The sequence below is a fragment of the Phoca vitulina genome, unplaced genomic scaffold (genome assembly GCF_004348235.1).
Source record: "Phoca vitulina isolate PV1807 unplaced genomic scaffold, GSC_HSeal_1.0 scaffold1, whole genome shotgun sequence".
In the NCBI taxonomy this organism is placed as follows: domain Eukaryota; kingdom Metazoa; phylum Chordata; class Mammalia; order Carnivora; family Phocidae; genus Phoca; species Phoca vitulina.
Genome location: NW_022589704.1, coordinates 33,916,013 through 33,943,953, shown reverse-complemented (window position 1 = coordinate 33,943,953; position 27,941 = coordinate 33,916,013). Strand labels below are relative to the sequence as shown.

Sequence of the window (27,941 nt, the reverse complement as noted above, 5' to 3'; positions counted from 1 at the left end):
CTTGGTATGTGCTTCATGTCTGCATTTGAAGTGTTTAAGCTCAGGAACGGTGTCATGTTTATCTTTGTATCCCTCCTCAAACCAAGAATAGAGAGGGCAGTCTTAATAGTAGGGTCCCTCTCTATCTTTATCCCCTACCTATCTATTCTATCTCTCTCTCTCTCTCTCTCTATCTATTTATCATCTATCCATCCATCCATCCATCCATCCATCCATTCATCCTATTTATCTATGCATGTATCATCTATCTGTCTGTCTATATCCACCAGGAGAAACAAGGAAAAATATATATAATTATATGCAAACTTCCTTTGTGGACTAAGTGCCTTAAAATGCAATATGTGAGGCCCCTGGCTGGCTCAGTCAGAAGAGCATGAGACTCTTGATCTCAGGTTCATGAGTTCAAGCCCCACGTTGGGTATAGACTGCTTAACAAAAAGAAAAAAAGGGCACCTGGGTGGCTCAGTTGGTTAAGCATCTACCTTCGGTTCAGATCATGATCCCGGGGTCCTGGGATCGCGTCCCACATCAGCTCCCTGCTCAGGGAGGAGTCTGCTTCTCCCTCTCCCTCCGGCCCTCCCCCTGCTCATGCTCTCTCTCTCAAATAAATAAAATCTTAAAAAAAAAAAAAATTAAAATGCAACATGTGACTGTTATAGTGTTCTTAAACACTAAATGTAGAACTGAAAAACTTCATACATAATTTAGCATTTCTTTTTTCAACTTTGAAATAAGCATTTCTTTATATTTGGCAGGACTCCAGTTAGCACCTTGGCCTATTCAACTAGGAAGAAGCCACATGTTTTAGGGTTTCTTCCTATGACCTTTCTATGATGTGATTTCTGTCTCCTGATTGAAAATATTTTTTCTTCTCTGCCTGCAGAAATGAAGATATCTTATCCATCCTCACTGCTGTCAACAATGATGTGAGTCAACAAGCAGACAGACAAGGAACAAAGAAACAAATGCCCCAACCCGCTTTCACACTACGGAAAAAGCTAGTATTCCCTGTGCCACAGGAAAAACTTTAATAGTAGAGAGTTCTCATTGACTCTTGGACTTGAAATGAGGCTTTGGTCATCCATTCCAGTCTCCCACCCATCACAGGAATCAATGATAGATGGTGAGCTGGCCTGCATATGTCATTCTAATTATTGGAAATACCCTATTTTCTCATGCAGCAAATTCTTTTTTTTTCCCTTGTTCTTTTTGACAAGTCTGAATGTTTGAACACTTTCTTTCTTGAAGCTTCGGATTGTAGTCTTGGCTTTGGTTGCACGCCCTGGGAAAAAGCAGTTGGCCTTGGTTTGTGCATCCGTGAGGTAACGGGTGGAACCACGTACATTTTAAGATTCCTTTGAGCTTTAAGAACCACTGTTCTTAGCCTCAGTTGAGCTTCGATTTCCTCTCTACGTGACCACCCCTTGTTACCATTCTGCATCCCCTCTGCGTGGCCTTGTTGTGGACATTGGATAATGGTAGAGATCACGCATGGTTCATTGACCTTCTCTGCTCTCCCCTTCCTAAGGCTCCTCTCCTGCACATCTACCTAGGTGAAAATTTGGTCTATACGATGCTCATTTCCTGCTTTAGTGTAAGGAAGGTGTTCCTGCAGGAACTGTTTCTCTTGGGTCGGGAACAGGTTCGGCTCTAGGATGCTGATAGTCCGAATGAAGAGAGACACACTCAGCAACTCTGGGAGCAGAGACTTTACAGCCTGAGATTAAATCCCATGTTGGTCAGACCCTGTCAGAAGCTGATAACCGAACACCCATGTCAAGCCAACTAAAGCAAAGAAGGGAATTTATTGTCTTAGTCGTCTGAAAACACACATATGGGTGGTGCTGGCTTCCGATGAGGCTTGAATCAGGACTGAGTCTGCACGATAGCATGTCTCTCTTGGTCAGGGGGTCTCTCGATGGCTGTGCTGTGCTGACTACGGTCAACAGCCCCTCTCTGTTCCTCTGGCCCAAAGGATGGAGGAGGGAGGCAGCCTGAGGGTCTGAAGCTGTTCACAGGGGATGTTGTTCTCTCCTTAGAGAGTTGTTCGGCTGTGCCTTGGAGGGTGTGGTTCTGTCTGGAAGACTTGATACTTCTTACATTAAGGCTTTGAATATCTTTATTTATGTGAACTTTTTTTTTTTTTCAATTTCAAGAATTTTTTTTTTTCAGCTCCTGCAGGAGGGAGGTTGAAAGTCCTCTCCTTAAGGCCTTTATTTCCAGATGAAGAAGTTGAGGCCCCAGGAGGCAAAGTGATTTGCTACAGTCCCCCAGATGGTTACTATTTATAGGATTTTATTTCCCACTGGAGTGAACTGGAATATCATGGACATAGCAGGGCTTTAGGAACATTTCCTTGGGTATTCAGATGTTCATGAAAGATGTCAGGGAATGAAGAAAAATAACTCCCAGTGATGCCTGATTTTGCAGTTATTCATGTGAAAGTCGCATTAATTTATGGTGTATTTGCTATGAGAACTACTCATAAGAAGTTTTTTATAATAGTAATTATGTAGATGGAGCTAGTCATTACGTGGATTTGAATGTAGCTTGACCAAGGAAAGGAATCTAATAGATATGTCAGAATAATCTTCCAAAACCAGTGTTTATACAAGTCAAAGCTAACTGCTGGTGGTTACAGTCTTTGCCCAATTGAATATACACAGCTTTTGGCCATTTCATGAAAGCTTCTCTGCGAGTGAAGGATGGTGTGGTTCAAAACAAAAAAGCAAAGAATCTGGAGAGGGAAGCCTTGGGTTTCCTTGTGACTCCCTTGCTCTGAGACACTAAATCAAGGTAGTTTTTCGAGCCTTATCTATGAAGTAGAGAAAAATGACCTATTTAAGATAAGGATTTAGGGGAATATATAATATATGTATATCATAATAAATATATATCTCTCCATTTAAATCCAGTTGTTGCGAGGTCCTATAAGACCGTTAGGTGGCAGATACCTCTGGCAGTAACCTCAATGGAAACAGCAGAGTTTGAGTTCCTTTGCGTCTAATTCCAGCTGAGTTTTAGCCGCAGATCAACCCTAGCAGTCCCCACCGGTGTCCTCTGAGTGAAGCGCTGGTTCTTCCCTCACTGATCACAGTGTCCCCAGCAGTAACAGGCCAGCTCTCGGTTCTGAGTCCTGCTGGACGAAACACCGCTAAGGAGCTCTCCTTCAGCAGCAGCCTCTGGGGTTCGATGCTGAAGTGCCCCGGTCCTGTGGGTCTAGTCCATATTGCCCTTGTGCTGGAGCTTAGTGCTTATGTAGGGTTAAATTCTGGAATCAGGAAACGAGCCCATGAGCTTTCTTTTCAGACTTCTCCGGCAAACACTTGAGGAGTCACTGGAGACGTTGATGACTGTAAGTCATGGGCCTGTGCGGACACCGGGAACACACCCATCCTTCAGTCATTTCTCCTAAACGGAGCGTGTACACACTTGTCCCTTGTCTGTGTGTGTGTGTGTGTGTGTGTGTGTGTGTGTGTGTATGGGAATTTAGAGCAAAACACTGGAGGTGATTTGGTCCCAGGTATTTGGCAATGGCCATCGTCAGCCCAGACATTTATGAAAGAAATGTGCAGATCGAGTGAGGTCTCTGTATATTTTGAGTAGTTGTCTTCAACCTACAAGAGCTATGGTTAATTTTTTCTTTCTTTTCTGCTTTTTTTTTTTTTCTCGAAAGTCTAGCTTCTACCAAAAAAATGAAGGGTGAGGAAACGTTTTATAGAATATTATGCAGACTTTAGTTGTTTAAGAATGATACTACTGGTGTGACTGTTAGAGATCCTAGTCACCGCAGCATCCTCCTGCTCTCTGCTGCAGGGCCTCACCACGCAAGCGGGCAGGTTGGTTATTGCCAGGGTTCCCCGTAGCCAGTGCTCAGGTAATGCAGACTTACAAGCAGCTGATACGATGTGGTTACTGATCCATCCGAACAGCCACTGACCAGTATAACACTATGGGGAATGCCACTGCAGAGCAGCTCTTTATCAGTGATCCCGTCTCCACTGAGGTAGACCAAATGAGAAGCTGACCTCATTTGGTAGATAACTTCTGTGCCATATTTGAGTCCTAAAATCTTCCAGGACCGATACTTTCTGAATGATTTAGTCATGTTGTTCTTAACCTGGAATTCTTGGGTCCTTGGATGTTTGTGGATTTATTCTCAGGATCTATGAGTCTTCCACCTTCCGCTTGAAATGCTTCAATTAATAGAGGTGGATCCTGGCTCTTCTGCATGATCTCTTTGTATTTGAGCACTGACAAACAACTTTTGTGTCCGCATCCTGGTGCCCACGGGAGTGATGAACTTTATATCGAACTTTCTAATGTAGCATGGATTAGGGTTCAGGGCTAGAGGTCCTCAGACCTGTTGTCAGGTACCAGCACTTAATCTACCTGAAACCTGCTCCTGTCCATCCTCTTAAGTCATGACAGACTCCTGGTCTACCATCCCTCAGCCCCTGCTGAACTCAGCGGAGGGAACTCACACTACACCCCAAATCATGGATTTGGGAGCTTGGAAGGACCGTGGCTAGGGAACCCATGGTCCAGCCTTCGGGGTCAAATGGCTTACTCAAGTCTTACAGCTCTTAGTGTGGGATTTGCAGTTGTGTGTATCTCAGGCTTTGCCGTCTTGCCAGCTGGTTTCACTGTGAGACAGCTTTATTTATCCTTTTCCCTGTTGTGATTTGAACCTGCTTAGAACGTACTTAAACCAACCCTGCCTCTCATTCTGAACTCTGAAGCCCTGCCAAACAATTGTAACTATCTTCCGGTGAAGTACATGTTGCTGGTGACAAGTTATTTAACTTTGTTTCTGGTAGGGTCTGGCTCTCCTCAAAAGTCTGCAGTTTGCCTTTAAGGACCTGGTAAGAATATCGCATGTGTGGTAAGGACACGTTTGTATCTTTAAACAGCAGCTAAATTCCTGAAAATGGAACCCTTTTTAAAAAGTACTAGGAGAAATTCCTTGTTTAAAGAAAGACTGATTTGCCAGTATAAACAACCACTTTGTAACATAACTTTTGCAGATATGAGTTTTTAAGAGGATTTTTCCTCTTTTAAAATTTTTAAATTGTATGAATTTTTACTTTTTAAATCTGTTTTTGAATAAGTAATATCTTTACATTGCTCAAAGACAATACAAAAAGGTATTCAAGATTAGTCTTGCCTGAATTTCTGTCCACCAAATGCCCAGTCCTCCCACCTCTGAATCCCAGAGGTAATTTCAGGATTTCTTAATGCAGATGGAAATACAACAAATACAAATATATATGTATTTTAAAGGAGGCATTTCTTGAAACAAAGGACATACAGTGTGAAACTCAAAACCCTCATTTGGTCTCATTTTAAGTGATTCTGTAAGATGCCTGGAAATACTTGTGCATCTCTACCATTGGAATAACTTTATGAGTTTTGTGGACTGAGTACCTGTAAATAGTAGTAATTGTCTGACCAATAAATAAAGAGATTTTTTTTCCTTTTTACCTTTGAGTAATATCTTTGACTTCTGCTTACGTGGTAACATATACACGTTGTGGAATATTTGGGAAGTAGAAGAACCCACAAAGAAGAGTTAATTCATTTATGATTCCATTTTGGCGTGCACTTTCCCATGATTTCACTCTGCATTTGTCCCTGAGCTTCCCCACCACCTTTAAATCAGCCTAACCACCGTGTCCTCCCTGTCTTGCTCCCGGTAAACTCTGTCATTACCAATATTGGTACCTCCACCCACATCTCAGCTGCAGACATGCCTCTCTGACAGCTGCCTCCTACCAGTCCATCTCACTTTCTCTAGGACCCTGCCCCCAACAGTCTTCAGTGCCCCTGGGGCCTCTGGTTAGTCCATTGACCCTATCTGCCATCTTTCCAATGTCAGCACCACCCCTCACTTCTTCCCTCCCTCTTTATCCAGCTGGAGTCCCATGTGTCATCATTGAACTCACTTTCTCATGCCCACCCTCTAAACCCTTGCGTTTCCCACAGTCCTCATGGGGCAGGATCCAAGCTCTGGTTAATCACATATGCCTACTTACCCCCATGTTTGTACTGGAATTCCTGGTTGAGGCTGGTGTAAAAATATACAGTGTTCCAGGCTGGTCTCATTTAAAACCAATGACCATAAACTTCAAACAGGCTTTGGGTAGTTCTCAGCAATCCTGTTAACATTTCCCTGGTTATGTCACCCTCTGCTTTCTCAGTCTATTTTACACTTTCTTTTGAATTCTCTTTTGCATTTTCAGACCTCTATCATCCTCCACTCTCCTCACTTTAATTTGATGGTCTCAGTGGCCTCACTAAGGGAAGTAATCCGAAAAGCGTTCTACCTCCCACCACCGAGTCCTCTGATCCACCTGCGCCCTAACCCTGTTTACTGCTTTCTCGCCTGTCGACAGTGGGTGCACCGTCCGGTCCATGCTTCTCGCAAGAGTCCATGTTTCCATCTTGTGCAGGACCGTCCCATCCTGCTCACTCGAGGACACCACTCAGGTAGCCCTTCCTCCTCTCTCCTGTTCTATTAACTGTCCCTCTCACCCAGATCATCCCCCTCAGCCCACAAAACATGCTGTAACTTCTCTTCCTTCAAAGCTAAAACTAAAACAGAACCAAAACCCCTGAATGCAGATCTTCTGTCACGTGCTCAGAGTCATACCCCGAGAGGAGGATTCGTGTGCGAGCGATCTGTTCAGGAATTGCTCTCTATCCAAAAGGAGTAAGAAAACTGGGCTTCCATCCTCCCTCAGCCCTCCATCCTCTCCTAAGAGCTGCCCCAGGTGGGAGACCTCAAACTTCGAGGCGCTTCCCGTGGTCTTGATATAGTTTTGGAACGTAGGTGAGGTTTGGTGGGGTGAGGTCCAGAGCCGACAGCCAAGAAAGAATTCTTGAGACATCTTTGGTGCAAAATGGTGGTTTTATTAAAGCGCGGGGACAGGACCTGTAGGCAGAGAGAGCCGCTGCACCGGGGTCATGAGGGGTGACATTATATACCTAGGAGTTGAGGGACATAAGGAAAAGGGAGGTTTTCAAAATAACTTTTGTATGCTGAAGAGGTCCTACCAGATATTCGAGGCCTTGCCGTTGTCAAGTTAAGGTGGTTTTCCCCTCTAGTAGAGCATTAACATTAAGACAGTTGGGAGTTTCCTGGAGGAATGTTATACTCTACCTATCACAAGTCCTTGTCCATAGGCTGCGGGTTATGAGGAAATTTTATTTTATTTACATTCCCTTCTACCTTTGTTCCCACATCACTGTGGATGGGTGGGTGATGTTAGGGCTCCAGGAAATTGAGTCTATGGATCTCTGGAAGTTAGGCTGTGGATAAGAATGCTTTTCTCTTGTAAATTGCTAAGACATTTTGTAAACTGAGGGAGACTCCTGTCTTGCAGGACTGTGATCTCGGTCAGTTAACCATTGTTTTTTCCCTTCCCTTAGCTTTAGGGCAGCCAGGAGTGCCTGAGGAATGTCGCACCTGTCCCACCTGGGAGTTGGGGGTGGGGTGGGGGTGGGGGTGGGGTGGCGGGGTGTCAGCTTGTGCCGGTGCGGGGTGTCCTCCGCTTGCCTTGTGCTTCCTCATCAGTCTGATGGGGTACTCTCCTGGCACAAAGGTGAGACTCTTTAGAAGCAAAGCCCCTGCAATCTGGCAAGCTGGCCAGACTGGCTGGCAGGTGGGGCTGGGGTGGGGGCAGGCAGAGGAGGATTAAAATGGATCAGAAGAGATCTGCCTGAAGCATGACTGCACCCCCTACACCCCTCTTGACCCCATATCCTATCTTATCCTCCCGCCCTCAACCTCATCCAACATTTGCAGGGCCTGGGCAACAGTATAATCTGAGGCCCATAACCTATATGTCGAAATAGGAATATGAACAAACTGGTTTTTTTTTATTATTATGTTATGTTAGTCACCATACAGTACTTCATTAGATTTTGAATCATTTTCCATGATTCATTATTTGCGTATAACACCCAGTGCTCCATGCAATATGTGCCCTCCTTGATACCCATCACCGGGCTCACCCAATCCCCAACCCCCCTCCCTTCTGAAACCCTCAGTTTGTTTCCCGGGGTCCACATAGTCTTTCATGGTTCGTCTCCCCCTCCGATTTCCCCCCCTTCATTTTTCCCTCCCTTCCCCTATGGTCCTCCATGCTATTCCTTATGTTCCACAGATAAGTAAAACCATAAGATAATTGTCTTTCTCTGCTTGACTTATTTCACTTAGCATAATCCCCTCCAGTTCTATCCATGTTGATGCAAATGGTGGGTATTCATCCTTTCTGATGGCTGAGTAATATTCCATTGTACATATGGACCACATCTTCTTTATCCATTCGCCAACAAACTTGTACTCCTACTCTTGCTTTGGAATGACTTGAAAGGCCAGGTTAGAATTTATCATTGTTATGGTGTACAGAGTATCTGCCTCTGGTCCACAGCCTGTGCCTTTCTCTTCCCACCCCTAGGTCCTTCTAGATTACCTGATGCCCTAATAGATGCAAAAGAACATGAAAAAGGTCACACAGAGTCGGATCAGTGTACTCTTCAGCCCAGATTTTTGTGAAAGAATTTTTTATGATCTCAAACTAAAAGATTAGAGCACTTTCTTGGATAGGCCCACCTTTTTCTTAACTAATTCCCTATGGATCTGTCATTTGTGAATTTAAGCAAAAATGCCCTTTTTCCTTTTAACAATTTAAAAACATCAAAAACAATGTTGAAAAACTAAAGAATGGGCCACAAACTGGGACATGGTATGTACCACATATATAACTGACAAGGGATATGTAAATACATATAAATGTACATAAGTATATATATTATACAATTCTATAAAATAATCAGTCTAGTTAGATGGGCAAAAAATATGAACCATTGGTTAAAAGAAAAGGAATACAAATGAGCAATAAACAAATGGGAACATAATCCGCTAAATAATCGGAAAACTGCAAAACTGAAGCCACAATGAGTTACCATTTTGCACCCATCATATTGACAACATTTAAAAACCTGTCAGTAGCAAGTACGGGTGAGGATATAGATCAAAGGGGAGTCAATTATGCTGCTCAGAGAAATGTAAATCAACACAATCACTTTAGAGAACAACTTGGCAATATCTATAAAGGTTGAATATGTGCACATATTCATATTCATATTCATTGTGAAAATATTTCCTGAGAGGCAGGGGGCAAGCCTAGATGAGTAGTATGAACCAGCAATTCCATGTCTGGGTCTCTGTCCCAAAAGAAGCTCTTGCACCTGCGAGGGGAGACACAGAGGAGAATTTTCAGAGCATCATTGCTTGTAAGAGAGAAGAGAGAGGGGAAAAACAAAAGGAAGCAGCTTAAGCAACCAAAATATCCATCGATAGGAGGTTAGATGAATTGGGGTATAGTCACATAGAGGAATACCACCAAACAGTGAAACAAAATGAATTGGGATTATTAGGTTGAACCATTGAAATTGCCATTCGCTAGGTCAGACATGAATGCTGGCAGTTTTGTATGGGTCGGTCATACACATGCACTGCAGCACGGTGCTTTCCGGAACTGAGTAGTGGTCAATGGGAACATTGTGAATGTACTAAATGCCACTGAACTATTCACTTTAAATTGTTCAAATGGTAAATGAAATTAAAAGTCTATCAAAAAAGAGCATATGCAATATGATATAATTTATACAGAGTTAAAAACCCACATGACAGTCCTAGAGGTTGCTTGTACATTCATATCCATGAATACAATAATATGCATGGGGGTGATAGATAAATTTTGGCTGTTACCTGGGGTGGGTCTGGGATTTGGGGAAAGAGGGGGGAATGATGCAGGTGCTTCAGCTGCACTGGTCATGTTTATTTCTTCGGCTGGGTGCTGGATCTGTGGGTCTTTCTTCTAAAATCATTTTGTGTTGCCCCCCCCACCCCCACCCCGGGGTCAGGCTCCCTGCTCAGCAGGGAGTCTGCTTCTCCCTCTCCCTCTGCCCCTCCCTTCCTCTCATGCTCTCTCTCTCTCTAATAAATAAATAAATAATCTTTTAAAAAAATAAAAATAAAAAATAAAGTCTTTTTGTGTGGTCGATGCTGGTTAATGTAATTTGGCCACCAGACAGGGCGATCTCTCAGCTTGCTGCACTGTGAATATTTGGCCAGCTCAGGTGCACAGGGCGGTTTTGCCCTCTTGGTTGGGGCAGACTGAGTTTCTTCCACTCCGTACCTGTCTGTATTTTTGGTGGTAGTTATTTCTGTGGCAGCGATGTAACTCATGTTGCCAAGACAGGCGTGAGGGGCGTGGGCTCACTTCTTAGAACCATCATTGCTGCATGTTTAGTCTGGAGAGGAAGCAAGCTGCAGATGAGAAACCCCCTTGTGATGCCTCTGAGTGCCCCAAACCTGTTCTCATAAAATCAGGTTCAAATGCAGACTCAACCCTCTTCATCTGTGACCCCCACTCCCACCCCAGTTGCTGCTGACATTTTTCCACCCCCAGAATGCACAATCAGAAGCTCAGGGCTACATCTGATCATCCTACATTTCTGCTTATTCTACCACTTGAAAGCATCCTTGTCCCTCTCCTCACGTCTGCCTGGATCTCCAGCTCTGGCGACCCTTCAAGGAGACAGTGAGCCACTTTCGGCGAGGTGCTTCTTGCTGTTGCCAACTTAGCAACTTCAGCCCTTGGGTCTAGTCGCTTGCCAATGCTGAAAATGATGACTCTGTGAGCATGACAGAGAAGTGTTACGGTGCCCATTTTATGGATCAGAAAATCAAGGCTCAGGGAAGCTGAATAAGAAACAAGGTCACACGACTAGAAATGGGGAAGAACCAAACTTGAACTTCATTTGGCTGACCTCCACATCCAGGGGCCTGTCCTTCCTCTTTGTACCACACCGTTCTTGTGAAAATATTTCCTGAGAGGCAGGGGGCAAGCATATACGAGTAGTTTGTGCCCCGTCTCGGGGCTTGGCGACAGGAGCCTGTCCTCCCTGCTTGAGTTATCACCCTGAAATGTCCTGGAGAAGCCAATTTTATCAACAGTTTCAGGCCGGTAAAAAAAAAAAAAAAAAAGGGGGCTTGGCCTAAGTTAAAGATTGTGATCAAATATTAAAATAGTTCTACCACTTACAAGAATGATGATTCATTCTGCCAGTAATCAAAAGCACAGCTGTGTGCAGAAGTTAGGCGGGCCCAGCCTCCTCAGGTTCCTGGCACTGTTCCTGTAGGTCTGGGATCCCTCCATGTGACCAGCGCACTCAGCCAGGTGCCCCCTTTCTTGCTCTGTGTTCAGTAGGAGGTTATAACTTCCGGGAAGGACAAGGAAGCGAATTCGGTGGCTGTCAGAGAACACATATCAGGGCCTGAACAGATCTCAACAACTTCCTTGCCTCGGCCGGCCTTTGCTCGGATGACTCGACCCGGCACAGGCCGGGCGGTCGCTGCTGTCAGTCTTTTCCAGAGGCTTGCTCCTCCGGCCACCCGCCAGCCGCGGGACCTGCCATCAGCCTTGTGCCGAGCCCCGGAGCGAGACATGTACCTGGCCCCTTGCCGGCGCCACCTTTCCGTTTTGGAGCCGTGGACTTTAGAATTCCGAACTTGTCACCCTTCTTCCCTCTTACTTCTCACACTTTTGTTTCATGTGTCTATGTTTCTATCTCATTTCTTTTAAGAATTCCTGTTTTCTGGCCCCTGGGTGGCTCAGTCGGTGAAGGGTCTGCCTTCAGCTCAGGTCATGATCCCAGGGTCCTGGGACCAAGCCCCACATTGGGCTCCCTGCTCAATCTGCTTCTCCTTCTCTGCTCCCCTGCTTGTGCCCCGCCCCCTCTATCAAATAAATAAATAAAAAAAATTTTTTTTAAATTCCTATTTTCTTTATTTGGGAATATAATACAAGCATCTGGTAAAATATTTAAACAATGCCAAAGGATACACAGGGAAAAGTAGGTTTCACACGGATCCCCGTCCCCCAAATCCCCAGTTCCTTCCACAGAGGAAATTATTGTTGTTGTTGTTTTTAAATTTTTCAGTAATCTTTACACCCAATGCAGGGCCTCCAACCCAGAACCCTGAGATCAAGAGGCGCATGCTCTTCCGACAGAGCCAGCCAGGTGCCCCCAGAAGTAATTATTGTTTCCAATATGTTGAATATCCTTCAGAGATATTTTTTCTTATACAAACACATATGTGTCTGTGTCTTCCTCTCGTTTTTTCCCTTCCCAAATGCTAGCAGACTGTTCTGCGCTTGGGTGTTTAAATTTAAGAGATCCCAGAGAGCCAATTCTATATTAGAACCTCTAGGTCTCCCTGATCCTTTTCACGGTGGCCTGTGTTCCATCACACCCATGTATCATGGTGGTCTAACGAGACTCCTGCTGACGGGCACTCAGGGATTGCAGACTTCATGAGGGTAGGAACCAGGTCTTACCCATCCTTTGTTTCCTATGCTCCAACCTAAAACAGTGCTCTGCCAGAATCATTTAGTAATTAATACACAAACACAAACCACAGACATGCTCATTCATGCAAATTGGGGAACAGCTCTTATTTTTTTTAGCCCTTAGTTCTGCATCTGCTGTTTGCTGTTCTGGAAATGAGCTAGTTCTCACTCAGTTTTCTCATCAGCCACACCATCAACCAATAGGTACTTGGCTCTGCCAGGTATCAGGCAGTTAGAGAACGGATGGATGCCAAAAATGTCCCTGCCCTCTGGGAAATTATAATCCGGTTGGGGAGAGAAGAAAGGTGCTTTTTTGGCAAAAGTGACATAACAACATGATCAAGAAAGGATTTAAAAAATGGTATTAGGACAATTGATTCTCCACCATCAAGAAAAAAATAAAGTTAGATGCCTACCTCAGACCATATACAAAACTCCAAAACACACAAAACTCCTAAAATATAAATGTTAAAACAAAACTATAAAGGCATTAAGAGAAATTTAGGCAATAAAAGACCAGAGAAGGCTTCCCTAAGCACCACGCAGAAGCTAGAAGTCACAAAGGAAAAGACAGATACATTTGACTACATAAAAGTGTAAATCTGTGTAATCAAAGCCACAAAACTGCATTAAAAGAGAGGCAATGACATTTGGGAAGACGAAAAAGATGCCCATTATATCTTGATAACTAAAAAGAAAGCAAACTATAAGCCATATATATATTGATATAGATACTCAGAGTCCAGTGTGAGCCGGAAACCACACCTGTAATTTGAAATGGAAAATTTAATAGGAAGCATTATTAACCAGTAAAAGAAAGTTAACTACTGAAAGTAAAATCCCTTTAGGGCTGAAAAAGCGAGTACCCTTGGAAGGAAGACATTTGGAAGACTCCTCCCCAGCCCACCAAGGCTGGGAGTCAGAACCTGTTGAAGCTGTGGCCGTGCCCACTGACGGTAGAGAAGTTCACGGGCGTGTCACGGGTCAGAGGTCGGCAGCCGCGTGCAAATGGAGGCTGGTGAGCAGACTTCCCGCTGGCACGCTGACAAAATTCTCCGGAGTGCGAGCCCCGCTCGGGCTTCCGCAAGTGGCTGGCAGCTGTGCCTTAGAAGCAGGAAGAAAATCGCGCTGCACTTGGAGGAGAAGCCCTTCCTCGGCTCTGCCTTGCGCTCTCCAGCGTCCTCTAGGGACAAAACCGAAAATTGTACCGGCGGGCGAAGGAGCAATTGTCATTGGGTGTAGCTACAGGGTCACCAAGCAGGCGGTAGGAGAGTGGATTTGGAGCTGAGAGGCAGTGCTGAGTGGATTGATTCTCATAGTAGACTGAGCCTGCTTTTGCAAACAAAAGGGCGTATATGATGTATGTGCATATTCACACTTCTTTGGTATTTACTCTGTACACCAGGAGCTGTTCTAACTCTTGCATGTGTTAACTCATTTGATTTTCACAATAACCCTCAAATTCCTCAAAGGAATTAATATTAACATTAATATTAATGTCAGGACACGGAAGCACCAAGCTGTGAAGTGACTTGCCCAAGGTCACGCAACTGGTACGCGGCGGAGCAAGAATCGTGAATGCTTCATAAGTATAGACGGAAAGAATCAAAGCAACAGTGTGATCTCTCAAGTCCGTATCGAAGAGGTCACGGAAGAGGCTTTTATTTTATTTTATTTTTTTAAATCAGTGCTTCAATACACAATTACAATGATAAACGACTGCTTTTTATTTTGTTTTTGTATATGTGGGGGGGGGCTTTTTCGGGGAGCGGGTTATTTTCCAAAGAAACAAAAATAATTGATAAATGACACCTGTCTGTGCGGGGCGGTAAGAACCAAGTGTCCCGAGAGCACGAGAGAACTCTCGGTGGGAGGAGGGCATTCCTGGAGGGAGGGGCAGGGGCCTGAGCAAAGGTTTAGAAGAGGGTGAGTCATCCAGTCCCAGCCGCACGGTGTCGGGTGTGATCCGTGGCTGGTTATCCACCCTGCGCTCTCTGCCCTTCTCATCCCGACAGCTTCAGGGAAAAAGGTGGCTAGTGGCTGCCTGAGGGAAGCCAGAGGGCAAAGGAACGAGCAGCACTTCCAAGCAGCTGCTCTCTGTGAGGTAATACATGCAAACACCACAGATACTGCTTTACTTATCCCCCGCAACACGCAGCAACCTCAGAGAAGTCATCAGTATTCCGACTTCCCACAGGACAAGATCGAGGCTGAGTGAAGCAGAAAAGGTATCCGGATCCTCAGCAAGAGGCGGAGTCCGGGTTGGAGTCCAGATCCGGTCTGATTCCCAAGTCCAGGCTCAGTCCACACACCCAGCTGCTTTCCAGATGGTGAAACACCGGGCTCCTTTCCCTAACAGCCCGCTTCAGGAATGCGGACCCTGGTGGCCGCTCAACAACTTTAGATCCCTCCGCAGAGACAGAGGGCTTCAGGTCAAAGTGTCAGTGGAGAGCCCAGCCGAAGGGCTGGTATTGGCTTTCAACTCATCTCTCCTTCTAGGAGTGCACCCCCCTGGGCTACACCCGCTTTCAGACTGTGGGGCTGGGCCTGGGCAGCCGAAACACAGTTGGCACTTGAACCTTGGGACCACTGAGATGAGCCTGGAATTTCCAAGATGGGCTTAAAAGAAGTGGTGGGCACTGCTGCCCGAGGGGCTGACAGAGAAAGCTGCTAGTTGGGACCTACCCACTGTCTGTTTCATTAGGAGTCCACTATTGTTACCCACAGGCTGGGTATGCACGGAGGGGGCGCTCTTCAGCCACGTTCTTGATACCGGGGCCAATGAGCTCACGCAATGTTCCCTTCTAGCCTGGGGCCCACTGGCGATACTGGGCAGTGTGTAGTCATTATGCATTAAACAACAGCGGATCACATAGTGAAAAGTCATTCTCTTTATAATTCTCTTACATCAGGGGAACAAAATCCACTGTCAGTGCTAATCTATCTTTAATATATTTCAAAATATGCTAACTTCCCTTTTTGACAAAGGAGAGAAGGGTCAATAGTATCTAGCTAGAAACTTAGTTATAGCAACATTTTCATTTTATTTACTCTTATAGTTCCTCTTCTGTAGCAAATGTAATGCTCTTCCATTTATGGTAGTGATATAAAACTTCCTTTTTAATAACATTTATGTAAATTTTTATTTAGGGAAAGAAAGTGAGTTAGTTAAAAATTACATGAATAAGAGAATAAATAAACAGGGACTATGACAAAAATTTTCAGTCATTTAGAAATGACTGAAGGGAGCAACTTGGTGCCATTCATGATGAAGGCCAGCCTGCTGTGACAGACAGCATCTAAATTGCCCACGTGGTGATTCAGCTACAGAAGCCCAGACTCTTGAGGGAAACTTCTAGAATAAGCCTTGTGTAGAGATCAGTGATTTTAGGATAATATTAAGGAGTTCTTTCATATCTGAGTCTCTTGCTGCCCATGTGCTTTCTCAATCTGGGAAAATTGAGAGGTGTGGAATGGACCAGACTATGAACAAGTGGCAGGAAGTTGGTGGTTTTTCTAGTTGGACACAAGGAGTGGGAATTAGCAGATATCCTAGCTGTTTGGGAAGAGGACACAGCAGCATCTCTTCACCAGTGGGAGATCCCACAGTCCCCACCTTCCAGTCCTTCTCCCTGTGGTGTCTACTTTGGACACTTAAACTTGTTCTTCTGGTATTTAATTCCACATTTCTATGTAACATGCTTATCCTTCTAGCTTTTGATTAATCAATTTGTCATTTAGGTCAAGATGGTTAATTATGTGATGCAAGTTGCCAATAGCTCTAGTGCTCTTCCTCTGTCTTGTCAATTACTGAGAGACACACAGATACCTCCTACTACAATCATGGATTGTCTATTTCTCATTTTAGTTCTGATCACTTTGTTCTAGGTCTGCTTGGTTTGATATTAGTATAATGATACCAGGTTTCCATCCTTATATTTTCAGGATTTCATGTGTCTTTACACTTGAAATGGGTCTGTTGTAAACAGTTGTAGGGGAGGAAAATTTTTCCCTTTTTTCCTTGTAGGTTCTTTGACTGGCTTAATAATTAAATTGACACAGGACAGACTAACAGAAGAAAAACAGGGGCACCTGGGTGGCTCAGTCGTTAAGCGTCTGCCTTTGGCTCAGGTCATGATCCCAGTGTCCTGGGATCAAGCCCCGCGGGCTCTCTGCTCGGCGGGGGGCCTGCTTCTTCCTCTCCCCCTCCCTCTGCTTGTGTTCCCTCTCTCGCTGTGTCTCTCTCTGTCAAATAAATAAAATCTTTAAAAAAGAAAAACAAAGTCAATTTTGTACGTACAGGAGCTCACAAAAATATCAGACTCAAAGGCGTAACCAAAGCAGACAGCTTTTACACCTTTTAGACAAGGAAATAAAAAGTTTGTGAAGAATTGACAAAACAAAGAAGTTTGGGATTGAGGTAGCAGATTAGTGAGAAAGTAGCAAGGTTTGTTTATATGCTCTTTTTGGCCCTGAATTCTCTATTTCTAGTGATAAGGATGTCTCTCTACCTGCTGGTACAGGGAGGGTATCTTTCACATCAGAGATTTATTTTCTGCTGTCAGCGGGACAAAGGAGGGTCAGAGTGTCTTTCTTGCACTGGCTGTTTCTTAAGTAACTTTAATTCAAAATAACCAAATACGCTAAGTGGCATATTTTGGGATGGTATATTTTGCCTTTCCTCACAATGTATTGTCAGGTTTTACAATTTTTGCTTTGTTTTTGCTTTCAAAATCCAGTCTGGTTTCTTCTTAAAGTTAAAATATTTAGTTCATTTTCATTTAATGTAATTATTGATATAATTGGGTTTAAAGCTGCTATTTTTCTAGTTGTTTTCTATTTGTGGCACCAGTTCAATTTTCTCTACTTAGATAATTTAAGTAATTTTAAAAAGTCTACCTTACCCTTTTCCTAGCTTGTTAATTATCTATTCTTTTGGTTTTCTTTTCATGGTTGCTTTTGATCTGCTTCTGATAGTGCAGCCACTACCCGCATGTTGTTTTTTAAGATTTGATTTATTAGAGTGAGAGCAAGCGAGAGAGTGAGCGAGGGGAGGGGCAGAGGGAGAAGGAGAGAAAGAATCTCAAGCAGACGCCACACCAAGCTCAGAGTCCAGCACAGGGCTCAATCTCATGACCCTGAGATCATGACCTGAGCTGAAATCAAGAGTTGGATGCTTAACTGATTGAGCCACCCAGGTGCCCTCCCCACATGTCTGTTTAAAACAGTTTTACTGAGGTGTACTGATAAACAACAAATAGCACATACTTGAAGTATATTATTTGATAAATTTTAACATATCTATGTATATCTGAGAGATCAGATCATCACCACAGTAAGATAGTGAACATATTCATCACCTCCAAAATATTCTATGTGCCCCTTTTCATCCTGCCCTGCTGCTCTTCCCCACCCCTGCTTCTTATATGCATTTGGTGCTATAAATTTCCCCCTAAAAATTGCTTTAGCGGCATCCCACAAATTTTGATACATTTGGTTTTCATTTTAATTCAATTCAGAAATACTACCTAATTTCCTTTTGATTTCTTTTTTGACCCATGGATTATTTAGAAATATGTTACTTAGTTTCCAAATATTTGGGAATTTTCCCCATATTCTTCTGTTGTCCAGGCCAATAACAAATTTCTGGCACTTGAAGTCAGAGATCCTATTCCTCAGAGGGAGGATTATACCCAGAACCATAGGTATTTCATGTCAGTGGTCATTGCCAGAGTGAATTTCACAGCGTTTGTGATACATACTTTAATAAACTCACCAGAGGACAGCAAGTCAACATGAGCATTCTATTCAGAAATTGTCTGTGATCCAGTCAAGCAGATGGGGACAAGACATGGAGGAGAGAAGGAAGAAACTTGGGGAATGGACTCTGCTCAGGGCTATTCTTTCAAGAAGAGCAAAGGGAAAGGAGGCTGGGGTGAAATTCAGGGAGAAAGTTGACCAAAAACTCTATACTCATTATGATCCATTAGATTTCACATCTCCACATACACACAAAGTTGGTACCTATGGGTAAAGGGATGGCTGCTGAACTTTATATTTTTTATTTTTATTTTTTTGGCATTTTCAAAATCATCTGTGGTGAGTATATAATACTTTTATAATTAGGAAAAAAAACCTTTACTGACCAGAATTTTAAATGAGATCCTTAAGATTTTTTTTTTTTTTTGAGGTCCTTAAGATTTAATTGTTTATTTCGGGAGGGAAAAGGACAGGAATCTGGACACAGTTCTCAGTCAGGAATAGTGACTGTGTTTGGTTTGACTGGAGCATCAGATATGGGGTAGGCAGATGGATGGGGAGCTGAGATCCACGGGAAGCCAGGGAGACCACTCACCCTCCCCTTATTTGGTAAGGGGGCCAGAGAAGAAATATGTACTGTAGCCAAAAGGCCTCAGACCCAAATGGCAGATTTTTTTTTTTTCTGAGTTAAGTAGCCATTTTGAATAATATTTTGAACTGGCATATTTGGTTCATAAATGTAAGTAATTTGAGCAGACTAAAGACACTCATGACAAAAAAAACCTCTGAGTTTTAACTAGTTGACAACATAAAGGAATTTAGCAAGCCCCTAGGTGGGAAGGGAGAAATTTCTATTTACAATTAACCTAAATTACATTGGTGGGCCTTGGCTTTTCAACAACTCCCAAGCTTTCCTTCACATAGCAAAAACATGAAAGACAGCTACTGAGCTTCTACTTTGTAAGGCATGTCTATCAAGAAGTGAACAGTGATGTTAACTAGACTTATTGTGGTGAGCATTTCACATCTATGCAGATATTGAATCATTATGTCCTACACCTAAAACTAATGTAATATTATAAGTCAATTATATCTCAGCTAAAAAAAAAAGAAGTGAATGGTGAAATGAGGAGGGATTGAGGTGAGGGGATGAAGAAAACAAATTCTAAATGCTCACCTAGATCTCTTTCAGGGCACATTCTACCCTCTGAATTGAAAGACAAAAACAATATAAAACAAATAAGAAAAATGGTGTGACATGATTTTTCAAAGAAAGAATGAATTTAGTTGAAAAAGTGTCAGTTATTTCTAGTCTCTACTTAAATCTTAATAGCCTTTGACTTTCTTCATCAGGTTCTTAACTAGTTGGAGTTTTTTCAGTGTGTCTAATTTCTTTTCTCCAGTAGAATCCTTTTCTCTATCTTTATGAAAACATCCAGCAAGGCCTAGGAGCAAAAACTGAGACTCAGGAGACGAGAAATGAGTCATGTTTTATTTTTTTTAATTTATTTTTGAAAAAGAGCGAGAGACAGAGAGAGAGGGAGAGAGAGCACGAGTGGGGTGAGGGGCAGAGGGAGAAGCAGGCTCCCCGCTGAGTGGGGAGCCTGATGCGGGGCTTAATCCCAGGACCCCGGGATCATGAGCTGAGCCAAAGGCAGACGTTTAACAACTGAGCCACCCAGGTTCCCCTTTGTTGGTTTTTTTAAATGTAAACTTTTCCTCAAAATATTCCATAAATACTGAAGATGCACAAGAGTCATAAATGTACAGCTTAAATCATTTTGATTTTCAGGCAAGTTTTTCCCCCCCACTTACTTTTTTCTTCTCCAGACCTAGAGTCTCACTTTTTCCACCAAGTACATTGTTCCCCTGTTTTGTCTGGGGGACAAACTAATGCTCAGAGACTGACGTTGTCTTTGCCAGTAGTTCATCTAACACAGGTTCACTGCGGGAATTTTACAAGCCAATATAGCATACAGGATAATATCTCTTAATAAGCCAATAAAGAAATAACATACTCCAAATTAATGATAGCTTAGTCACACTATTGTTTCAGGCAAGAGGAGATGAAAGAGAGAAAGTCCAAATTTAGCTGGGATGTACCTTTATGCAAGTTGGCAATGGGGAGAGAAGGCTTAGCCAATAGCAAACTGACCCCGCCAGGGCAAACGTGAAAGTCCCCTGTTGCTGGAGCACATTGATCGGGAATGTGCCCCAGTACTGATGCGCAAGCCTGCTGCACGGTTCTCACCCCTGCAGGTAAGAGTTGCCTTTCCTGTAGCAGGAGCCAAAGCCCCAAGGTCTTTGGAGCACTAGCTAGATTAGCAGAATCGCCTTCCCAAGACTGAACACTCTCAGACGGTCCTCACAAGCTCTCAGTATTTAAAGTCTAAATGTCCCCTGGCCATAGTTGATTCCTCTAATTTTTTTTCTTTTTTTAGAAGAGAGAGAGAGAGTACAGGGTGGGTGGAGGAGGGGCAGAGGGGAAAGAGGATCTTAATTAAGCAGGCTCCACGCTCAACATGTGGAGCCCGACATGGGGCTCGATCTCACCGTGACCGTGAAATCATGACCTGAGCCGAAATCAAGAATCAGTTGCTTAATCAACTGAGCCACCCAAGTGCCTCTCCTCTAATGTTTTTATTGATAAGTCCCCGGCAGCACCCCTCAGGAGCTGAGCTATTGAGTGCTTATCAACAACAACAGATAAGATGAGGATCTCCTGCTACAGCTTACTTCACTCTCTTTTTTTTTTTATCTTTGCCATAAACAAGGGGATTTAAAATCATATCAAACCAATACAGAACATCCCCCAAGAAAGCAGGCTGCTTTGTAAAGTCATTTAGTTTATTTGTGCCTCGGGGGATGGTTCTGTCGTCCAGCTTCATCCTGCTCAGAAGGACAGAAGAGTTGAGAACGATAGTCTTCGGTTCTGTGTCATCGCCACCTGTGGGCCGACTTTGGGGGATGATGAGGCCGCAGCCTTAGACGTCAGGCACGACAAGGGTTAAAAGGCTAGCCTGCGGAACAATGGAAAGGGGCATTTTGCATTCTCATCAAACTCCCTGTGGGGTCCTGAATAAACAAGCAAGAAGTACTTGGACCAAAGAGACAGCCTAGGCTGGAGTGGTCCCAGAGGGCTTCCTGGAGGAAGTGAACAGTGTTGTGTGGATTCACACTTTGGAGTATCAGATGGAGAGTATTCCAAGCTGGGACAACAAATAATGGGGACAAAAGAGAGAAAGGTGGGTGGAGTAGCATGATATTACCAAGGAGCCAGTTCTGAGCTGGAGTTGAGATGTTGTAGAAGAGTCCCGAGAAGACTTAGGTTATCTTTTGGGACAAGCAGAGAAGTGGCTCTATTTGAAAACTATGCCTTGAATATGTGGGGTATCACTGAAAGTTCCCCAGGGTTATTTATGAGGTAATTTCAGGAAGAGTCACTCCCCGTTCCACACAGGGGCACTTACACTTTTATTCTCTTTTGTCTTCTGAAATGCATTTCTCCTCAGCTGTTAGGTATCTTCACCTAATTTCTTTATTTTGTTGCCTAAACTGCTTTTTATTTTTTGTTTAATAACAGACCTTTTTAGAAGTTTGTAGACACCTTATCAGCTTACTTTTCTATCATGCTTTCTCCTTAAATCTCAGGTCTCTGGGCTGATTGTGCTGTGGGCTAATTTGCTTTCCCTTGGTGATCACATCTTTCTGTTTCCCTTCCCTCCTGGCTTGGCAATTTTCACCCTTTTCAAGCAAGAGACTCCTCCCGGTCCAGCTGTCACTGGCAACGGGCGATCATCGCCCCATCGTCTCTGAGTTTGCTCTTGTGAAGCTCCCACTGCAGCAGAATTGTGAAGCTTTTGACCTTGTCCCTTGGTGGCTTCAGGTGCAATCTGGTACAGCATGTGCCTGTTGATAAATGAAACCAAACTCATGACTGGACTCTCCTCTGCCTTTTTTCCCCAATACCCCTACTCTCAGAGCACTAGGGAGACTTCTGATCCCTTTTAGCCTGTTTATTTGTCTCTCTTCCTTCCTGAGAGGTTAGTCTATAAATAAATGATCTCAAATTACTGCATAGATATTCCTGAAGTCCCCACGTTACTGAAGCCGGGCCCGTTTCTAGCATGCGGGAGGTAAGGCCTAGACCTGCAACGTCTCATAAGGAAACAGACCCAATCCCGTGCAGGGATACAGAGAAGAGGTGCTCTTCTCCTTCAGGCCCATTGCCTTCAAAAGAGAGAAAAATTTCAAAGCCGATTTACCAGCTCACATTATCTGTTATTTTTCTGCTTCTTCCTTTCCTCCTCTACCCCCAGAGAAACATCAGGAGTCATTCTCCCTGAGAAGAGCAGACATAAAATAATGCCTCCTGTCCTCAGTCTTATTTTACCCTGTGAAACAGCTTATGCTGGTCATCTAAGAGGGGAAAAAAAACAAAAAAAAGAACTCAGGAAAAAAATTAAACTTATACTCTCCGTTGACCAGATAAAATATAGACTTATAGTAATGAAAAGGCTAAGAGAAGAACTACATGAACAGAAAAATGGAACAGAGTAGATAGCCCAGAAATAATCCCTAAAATAGGCAAAAGCATCATAAAGGCAAAGGGGTAGCACAAATCCACAGTGAATATGGGAATACAAAGTAAGAGGTGCTAGACGACTAGCTGACCACTTGGACAATGAGTCAAGCTAGACTCTCACTTTCCATTGTACATCAAAAGCAAATCATTGAACTGGATATTTAAATTTAAAATACAGGGATGCCTGGGTGGCGCAGTTGGTTAAGTGTCTGCCTTCAGCTCAGGTCATGATCCCAGGGTTCTGGGATTGATTCCCTGAGGCTCCCTGCTCAGCGGGGAGTCTGCTTCTCCCTCTCCCTGCCGCTCCGCCTGCTTGTGCTCTCTCTCTCTCTCTGACAAATAAATAAAATCTTTGGAAAAAATTTTTAAATACAAAAAAAATCAATTAAAATTTTGATTGAATTTCTTATCTCTGTGTAGGTAACATCTATCTAGGCTTGAATACATTTAGAGAAATTGACAAAGGAATATAGTGAGGGGAGTGGAATACGCCATTCCAAAATGTGCCACATGTGGATTATTTCCAGCTGAAGACAACTGGGGCCCAGCGGACTCAGGAGGAACTTTTTTTTACCTCCCCCCTTAACTGCCTAAAAGAACTTAGGGAGCCTGTACCGGGAAGAGAGCTAATACCAGAAATAGCTTTTTATATCAGAAAGACTTACCTGCTTGGCACCGCAAACATTTCTTTACCAAACATTTGCTCTGCTCATCTTCCTGTGAACAATCTTCCTCCACTTTGAAGCTCCAGACCCCTACCTGGTTCTCCTTAGCTCAGGATGATATATAAACCTCAATTACCTGATTGCTGAGGAGTCTCATATTTTTATGGGGCTCCCATATGTAAGAAATGTGCTCTTCTAGGGGCACCTGGGTGGCTCAGTCGGTTGAGCGTCTCCCTTCAGCTCAGGTCATGATCTTGGGGGTCCTGGGATCAAGTGCCATGTTGGGCTTCCTGCTCAGCGGGGAACCTGCTTCTCCCTCTGCTGCTCCCCCTGCTTGTGCTCTCTTGCCCGCTCTCCCTCTCTCTCAAATAAATAAATAACATGTTAAAAAAAAAGAAATGTGCTCTTCTACTGTTAATCTGTCTTGTGTCAGTTTAATTATTAGGCCAGCCAAAGAACCTAGAAGGGAAGAAGGGAGAGGTTTTCTACACCTACAATAGATATAATTTCATAAACACAAAGCATTTTCGTATACCTAAAAATCTTCCTGAGTGGCAAATTAGAGATCAATACCAGAGATAAAATAAATAGGTTTCAATATCCAAAAATTTAAACTCTGTCCCTCTCACAAATAAAACAAAAGAAAACAACAAAATTGGAAAAATATGTGATAATGGAAAGAAAAGCTTAGTAAATCTATATTAAGAATTCATATGCCTAACAAAGCCAATACCTCACATCCATTTAATAAGTGACAAAAAAATAATAAGTGACAAAAATAGATGAACAGTCAATTTATATACAAGAAAATTTCTGTTGTTGAAGAAATTACAGGATACAGAAAAAGAGATTTTTTTCAACTCATTTTGTGAGGTGCACATAGCCCTGGATCTATAAGCACAATGCAAGCAATTTATTTTTAGGAAACTGAGGTAGGAAAATCCTATAATCAACATCAAACATCCTGAAAAATTTTTTTCTTGATAATTTAACACCCCTTCCTGATTAAAAAAAAGCTAGGGAGCTTAAGTTGGAAGGAAGAGTTCCTAACTTGAAAAATAACTGTCAAATCCAGATGACCAAGAGACACATGAAAAGATGCTCATCACCACTCATCATCAGGGAAACACAAATCAAAACCACAATGAGATACCACCTCACACCTGTCAGAATGGCTAAAATCAACAACACAAGGAACAACAGGCATTGGTGAGGATGTGGAGAAAGGGGAGCCCTCTTGCACTGTTGGTGGGAATGCAAACTGGTGCAGCCACTGTGGAAAATAGTATGGAGTTTCCTCAGAAACTTAAAAATAGAACTACCCTATGATCTAGTAATTGCACTACTGGGTATTTACCCAAAAGATACAGAAACCTAAGTTCAAAGGGATATATGCACCCCGAAGTTTACAACAGCATTATTTACAACAGCTAAATTATGGAAGCAGCCCAAGTGTCCATTGATTGACGAATGGATAAAGAAGATGTGTTACATATATACACACAGTGGACTATTACTCATTCATAAAAAGGATGAAATCTTGCCATTTGCAACAATATGAATCCATAACACTCTAAAGAGTATAATGCTAAGTGAAGTAAGTCAGTCAGAAAAAGACAGATTTTGGGACACCTGAGTGGCTCAGTCGTTGGGCGTCTGCCTTCAGCTCAGGTCATGATCCCAGGGTCCTGGGATCGAGCCCCGCATCAGGCTCCCTGCTCCGCGGGAAGCCTGCTTCTCCCTCTCCCGCTCCCTCTGCTTGTGTTTCCTCTCTCGCTATGTCCCTCTCTGTCAAATAAATAAATAAAATCTTAAAAAAAAAAAAGAAAAAGACAGATTTCACTCACATGTGGAATTTAAGAAACAAAACAAATGACCAAAGGAAAGAGAGAGAGAGAGAGGGAAACCAAGAAACAGATTCTTAACTGTAGAGAACCGGTGGTTACCAGAAGGGAGATGAGTAGGGGGATGAATCCTGGAAGAAAAGTAAGACACTGAATGAAAAAAAAAAAAGCATATCATTATGTACTCATTAAATGTTTGGACTGAAAGTATTCTTAAAAATTGTCTAGTCTAACTCCCTAACTCCCCTGTTTGGGAAGGTAGACATTGGACTGAGAGCTGAATTACGCAGTTCCGGTACCTCACTTTCTGGTCTGTGCTCTCTCCCCTCTGCGACGTGGCCTGTCCTGCTGCCATGACATGGAAACAGGTGTGTCTCATTTCCTTCTCAGATCCTCACCCTCTCACATTGATTTGCTGGGTCTGTTCTGCCTGCAGAAATTCCAGAAGTTGTGTTCACAGGGAACACTGGCCAAATATTCTTTATTAGACTTTCATTACATTTTTGGAGGCATTTCTTGGAACACATCCCAGAAAGAAGCACCTATCTTTGCCCTCTGGTAAGATTTCTTAAAAAAAAAAAAGATTTTATTTATTTATTTGACAAAAAGAGCGAGCGGGCATGAGCAGGGGGAGTGGCAGGCAGAGGCAGAGGGAGAAGCCGACTCCCTGCTGAGCAAGGAGCCCTATGCAAGACTCGATCCCAGGACTCTGGGATCATGACTGGAGTCGAAAGCAGACATTTAACCCACTGAGCCACCCAGATGCCCCTTATTTAGGATTTTAGGAAGGAACCAATCTCTTCTAGAATTTTCTAGGCTGGTAGCCACTGAGATGTTCAGATGATGTATTTTTTTTGAACTGAATATATGTAAATTACAAGTTGCTTTTGTAACCAACTGACAACCCAGTTGAGTCCTTGTAGTTTTCAGGTTGGATGTCCTTCCTCCTGGCTCTGTCCTTTACCTCAGCTCTACTTTCCCCAGGGGTTGCTGGATTTCTCAGAATTCCCTTGCACAATTGATTAATGAATAACAGCTTCAATTTTTGAGGTCCAAATACCCTATTTCCTTAGTCATGGTAATTATTTCTCTTTCCCCCCCACTATTTAAATAATTAACAAGATAAAGACAAATATCCAGAACAATTGGGTTCAATTAATTTGCTAGACGGGCTCGAAGACCTTAGGGAAGCACTTTTAACTGGTTTACCAGTTAATTAAAGGATATGATAGAGGATACAAATGAACAGCCAGATGAAGAGATTTAGAGTGAGGTCTGGGAGGGTCCCAAGCACAGGAGCTTCTGTCCTCATGGCATTGGGGTGCATCACCCTCCTGGTGTGGATGTGTTTGCCCATGTGGAAGTTCCCACAAGACTATCCTTTTTTCACACATTTTATGGAGGTTTCCTCAGGGCCTGATCAATTACTACTCCATTTCCAACCCCTCTCCCCTTTCTGGAGGATGAGGGAGGGGGTTAGGCAGAAAATTCCAAGCTTCTAATCACGGCTTGGTCTTTCTGGTGGCCAGCCTTCATCCAGCAGCCCACCTAATGTCACTTCATTAGAACAAAAGATGCTCCTAATGCTCATAGCACTTGGGGATTTATAAGGGGCTTAGGAGCTCTGCGCCAGGAACCAGGGTAGAGACCAACATGTGTATTTTTCTACTATCTCATAGATGGGGACATGGCTGACTGAGGTGGCTGTGGCAATGATCGCGAGTGGCAACATGATCCGTTTAGGTTTTCAGCTTGAGTGACTCTGTCAGTTAATACTCACCTCAAGGCAAGATGCAAATTTCCCCTCAGAAAAACGTCTGAAGGTTTTTCACTCTAGAGCTATGACATCAAAGGGGTTGGGATGCAGGGGAGATGTCATTATGTGTTTTCTGGTGACCGCCCTGTATGTAAATGTTTATTGTTCTAGTTACACTGCTCTGCAACACCCCTTTCACTTATCAACCCATCTGGAAGATTGCTCCCTTTCCTACCATTTCTTCCCCTACTATCTGGCCGGCCTTCATGCTTCTGAACAGAAGCTCTTCATTCTCAAACACTCCAGCTGATCAGGTTCTCCTTTATGGTTAGTACTTTTTGTATCCTATTTAAGAGTCTTCATTTACTTCAATACCATGAAGACCTACTCTTAGGGTTTCTTATGGAAGCTTTATTGCTTTCCCTTTCTTATTTAGATTTATGATCCATGTGGATGTGAGTTTTCTGTAGGTAGGAGATAAAGGCCCATTTTATGTTTATATGGCTGGATCCAAATGATCTGTCCTTATTTATTATAAAGACTATCCTTTTTTCACTTCACAGCAGTGTCATCTTTATCTGTTAATCCAGGGATCATGAATCTGTGAGACTTTTTTTTTTTTTTAAGGAATAGAATTAATTTTTTAATTTTAATTTTTTTTTTTAGGGAGGCTCCACACCCAGCATGGAGCCCAATGCGAGGCTTGAACTCACGACCCTCTGATCGAGACCTGAGCTGAGATCAAGAGTCGGACATTTAACTGACTGAGCCACCCAGGCGCCCCAAGACTTTATTTTTAAAAAGTAGTTTTAGGTTTACAGAAAAATTGAGCAGAAAGCACGGAGTTCCTGTATATGTCTCCCCGGCCTTTCTTTCTCCACACACTTTCCTCTATTACTAACATCT

At 43.2% G+C, this 27,941-nt stretch overlaps 1 protein-coding gene and 1 long non-coding RNA gene across 2 annotated transcripts in view; both read left to right on the top strand.

The window, feature by feature from the left end:
* CASP10 (caspase 10) overlaps positions 1-5,504 on the top strand; it is a 32,559-nt gene extending 27,055 nt beyond the window's left edge. Inside the window, exon 8 of the mRNA XM_032404656.1 lies at positions 884-5,504. Coding sequence (XP_032260547.1) covers positions 884-1,031 — 148 coding nt within the window. The 3' untranslated portion in view covers positions 1,032-5,504. The remainder of the gene's footprint in view (positions 1-883) is intronic.
* A 14,890-nt stretch (positions 5,505-20,394) lies between these two features.
* Positions 20,395-27,727, top strand: LOC116647111. The gene is made up of 4 exons (XR_004302285.1): positions 20,395-20,444; positions 25,542-25,589; positions 25,716-25,837; positions 27,702-27,727. It is a non-coding gene; the product is annotated as an uncharacterized LOC116647111 (long non-coding RNA).
* The last annotated feature ends 214 nt before the right edge of the window (positions 27,728-27,941 follow it).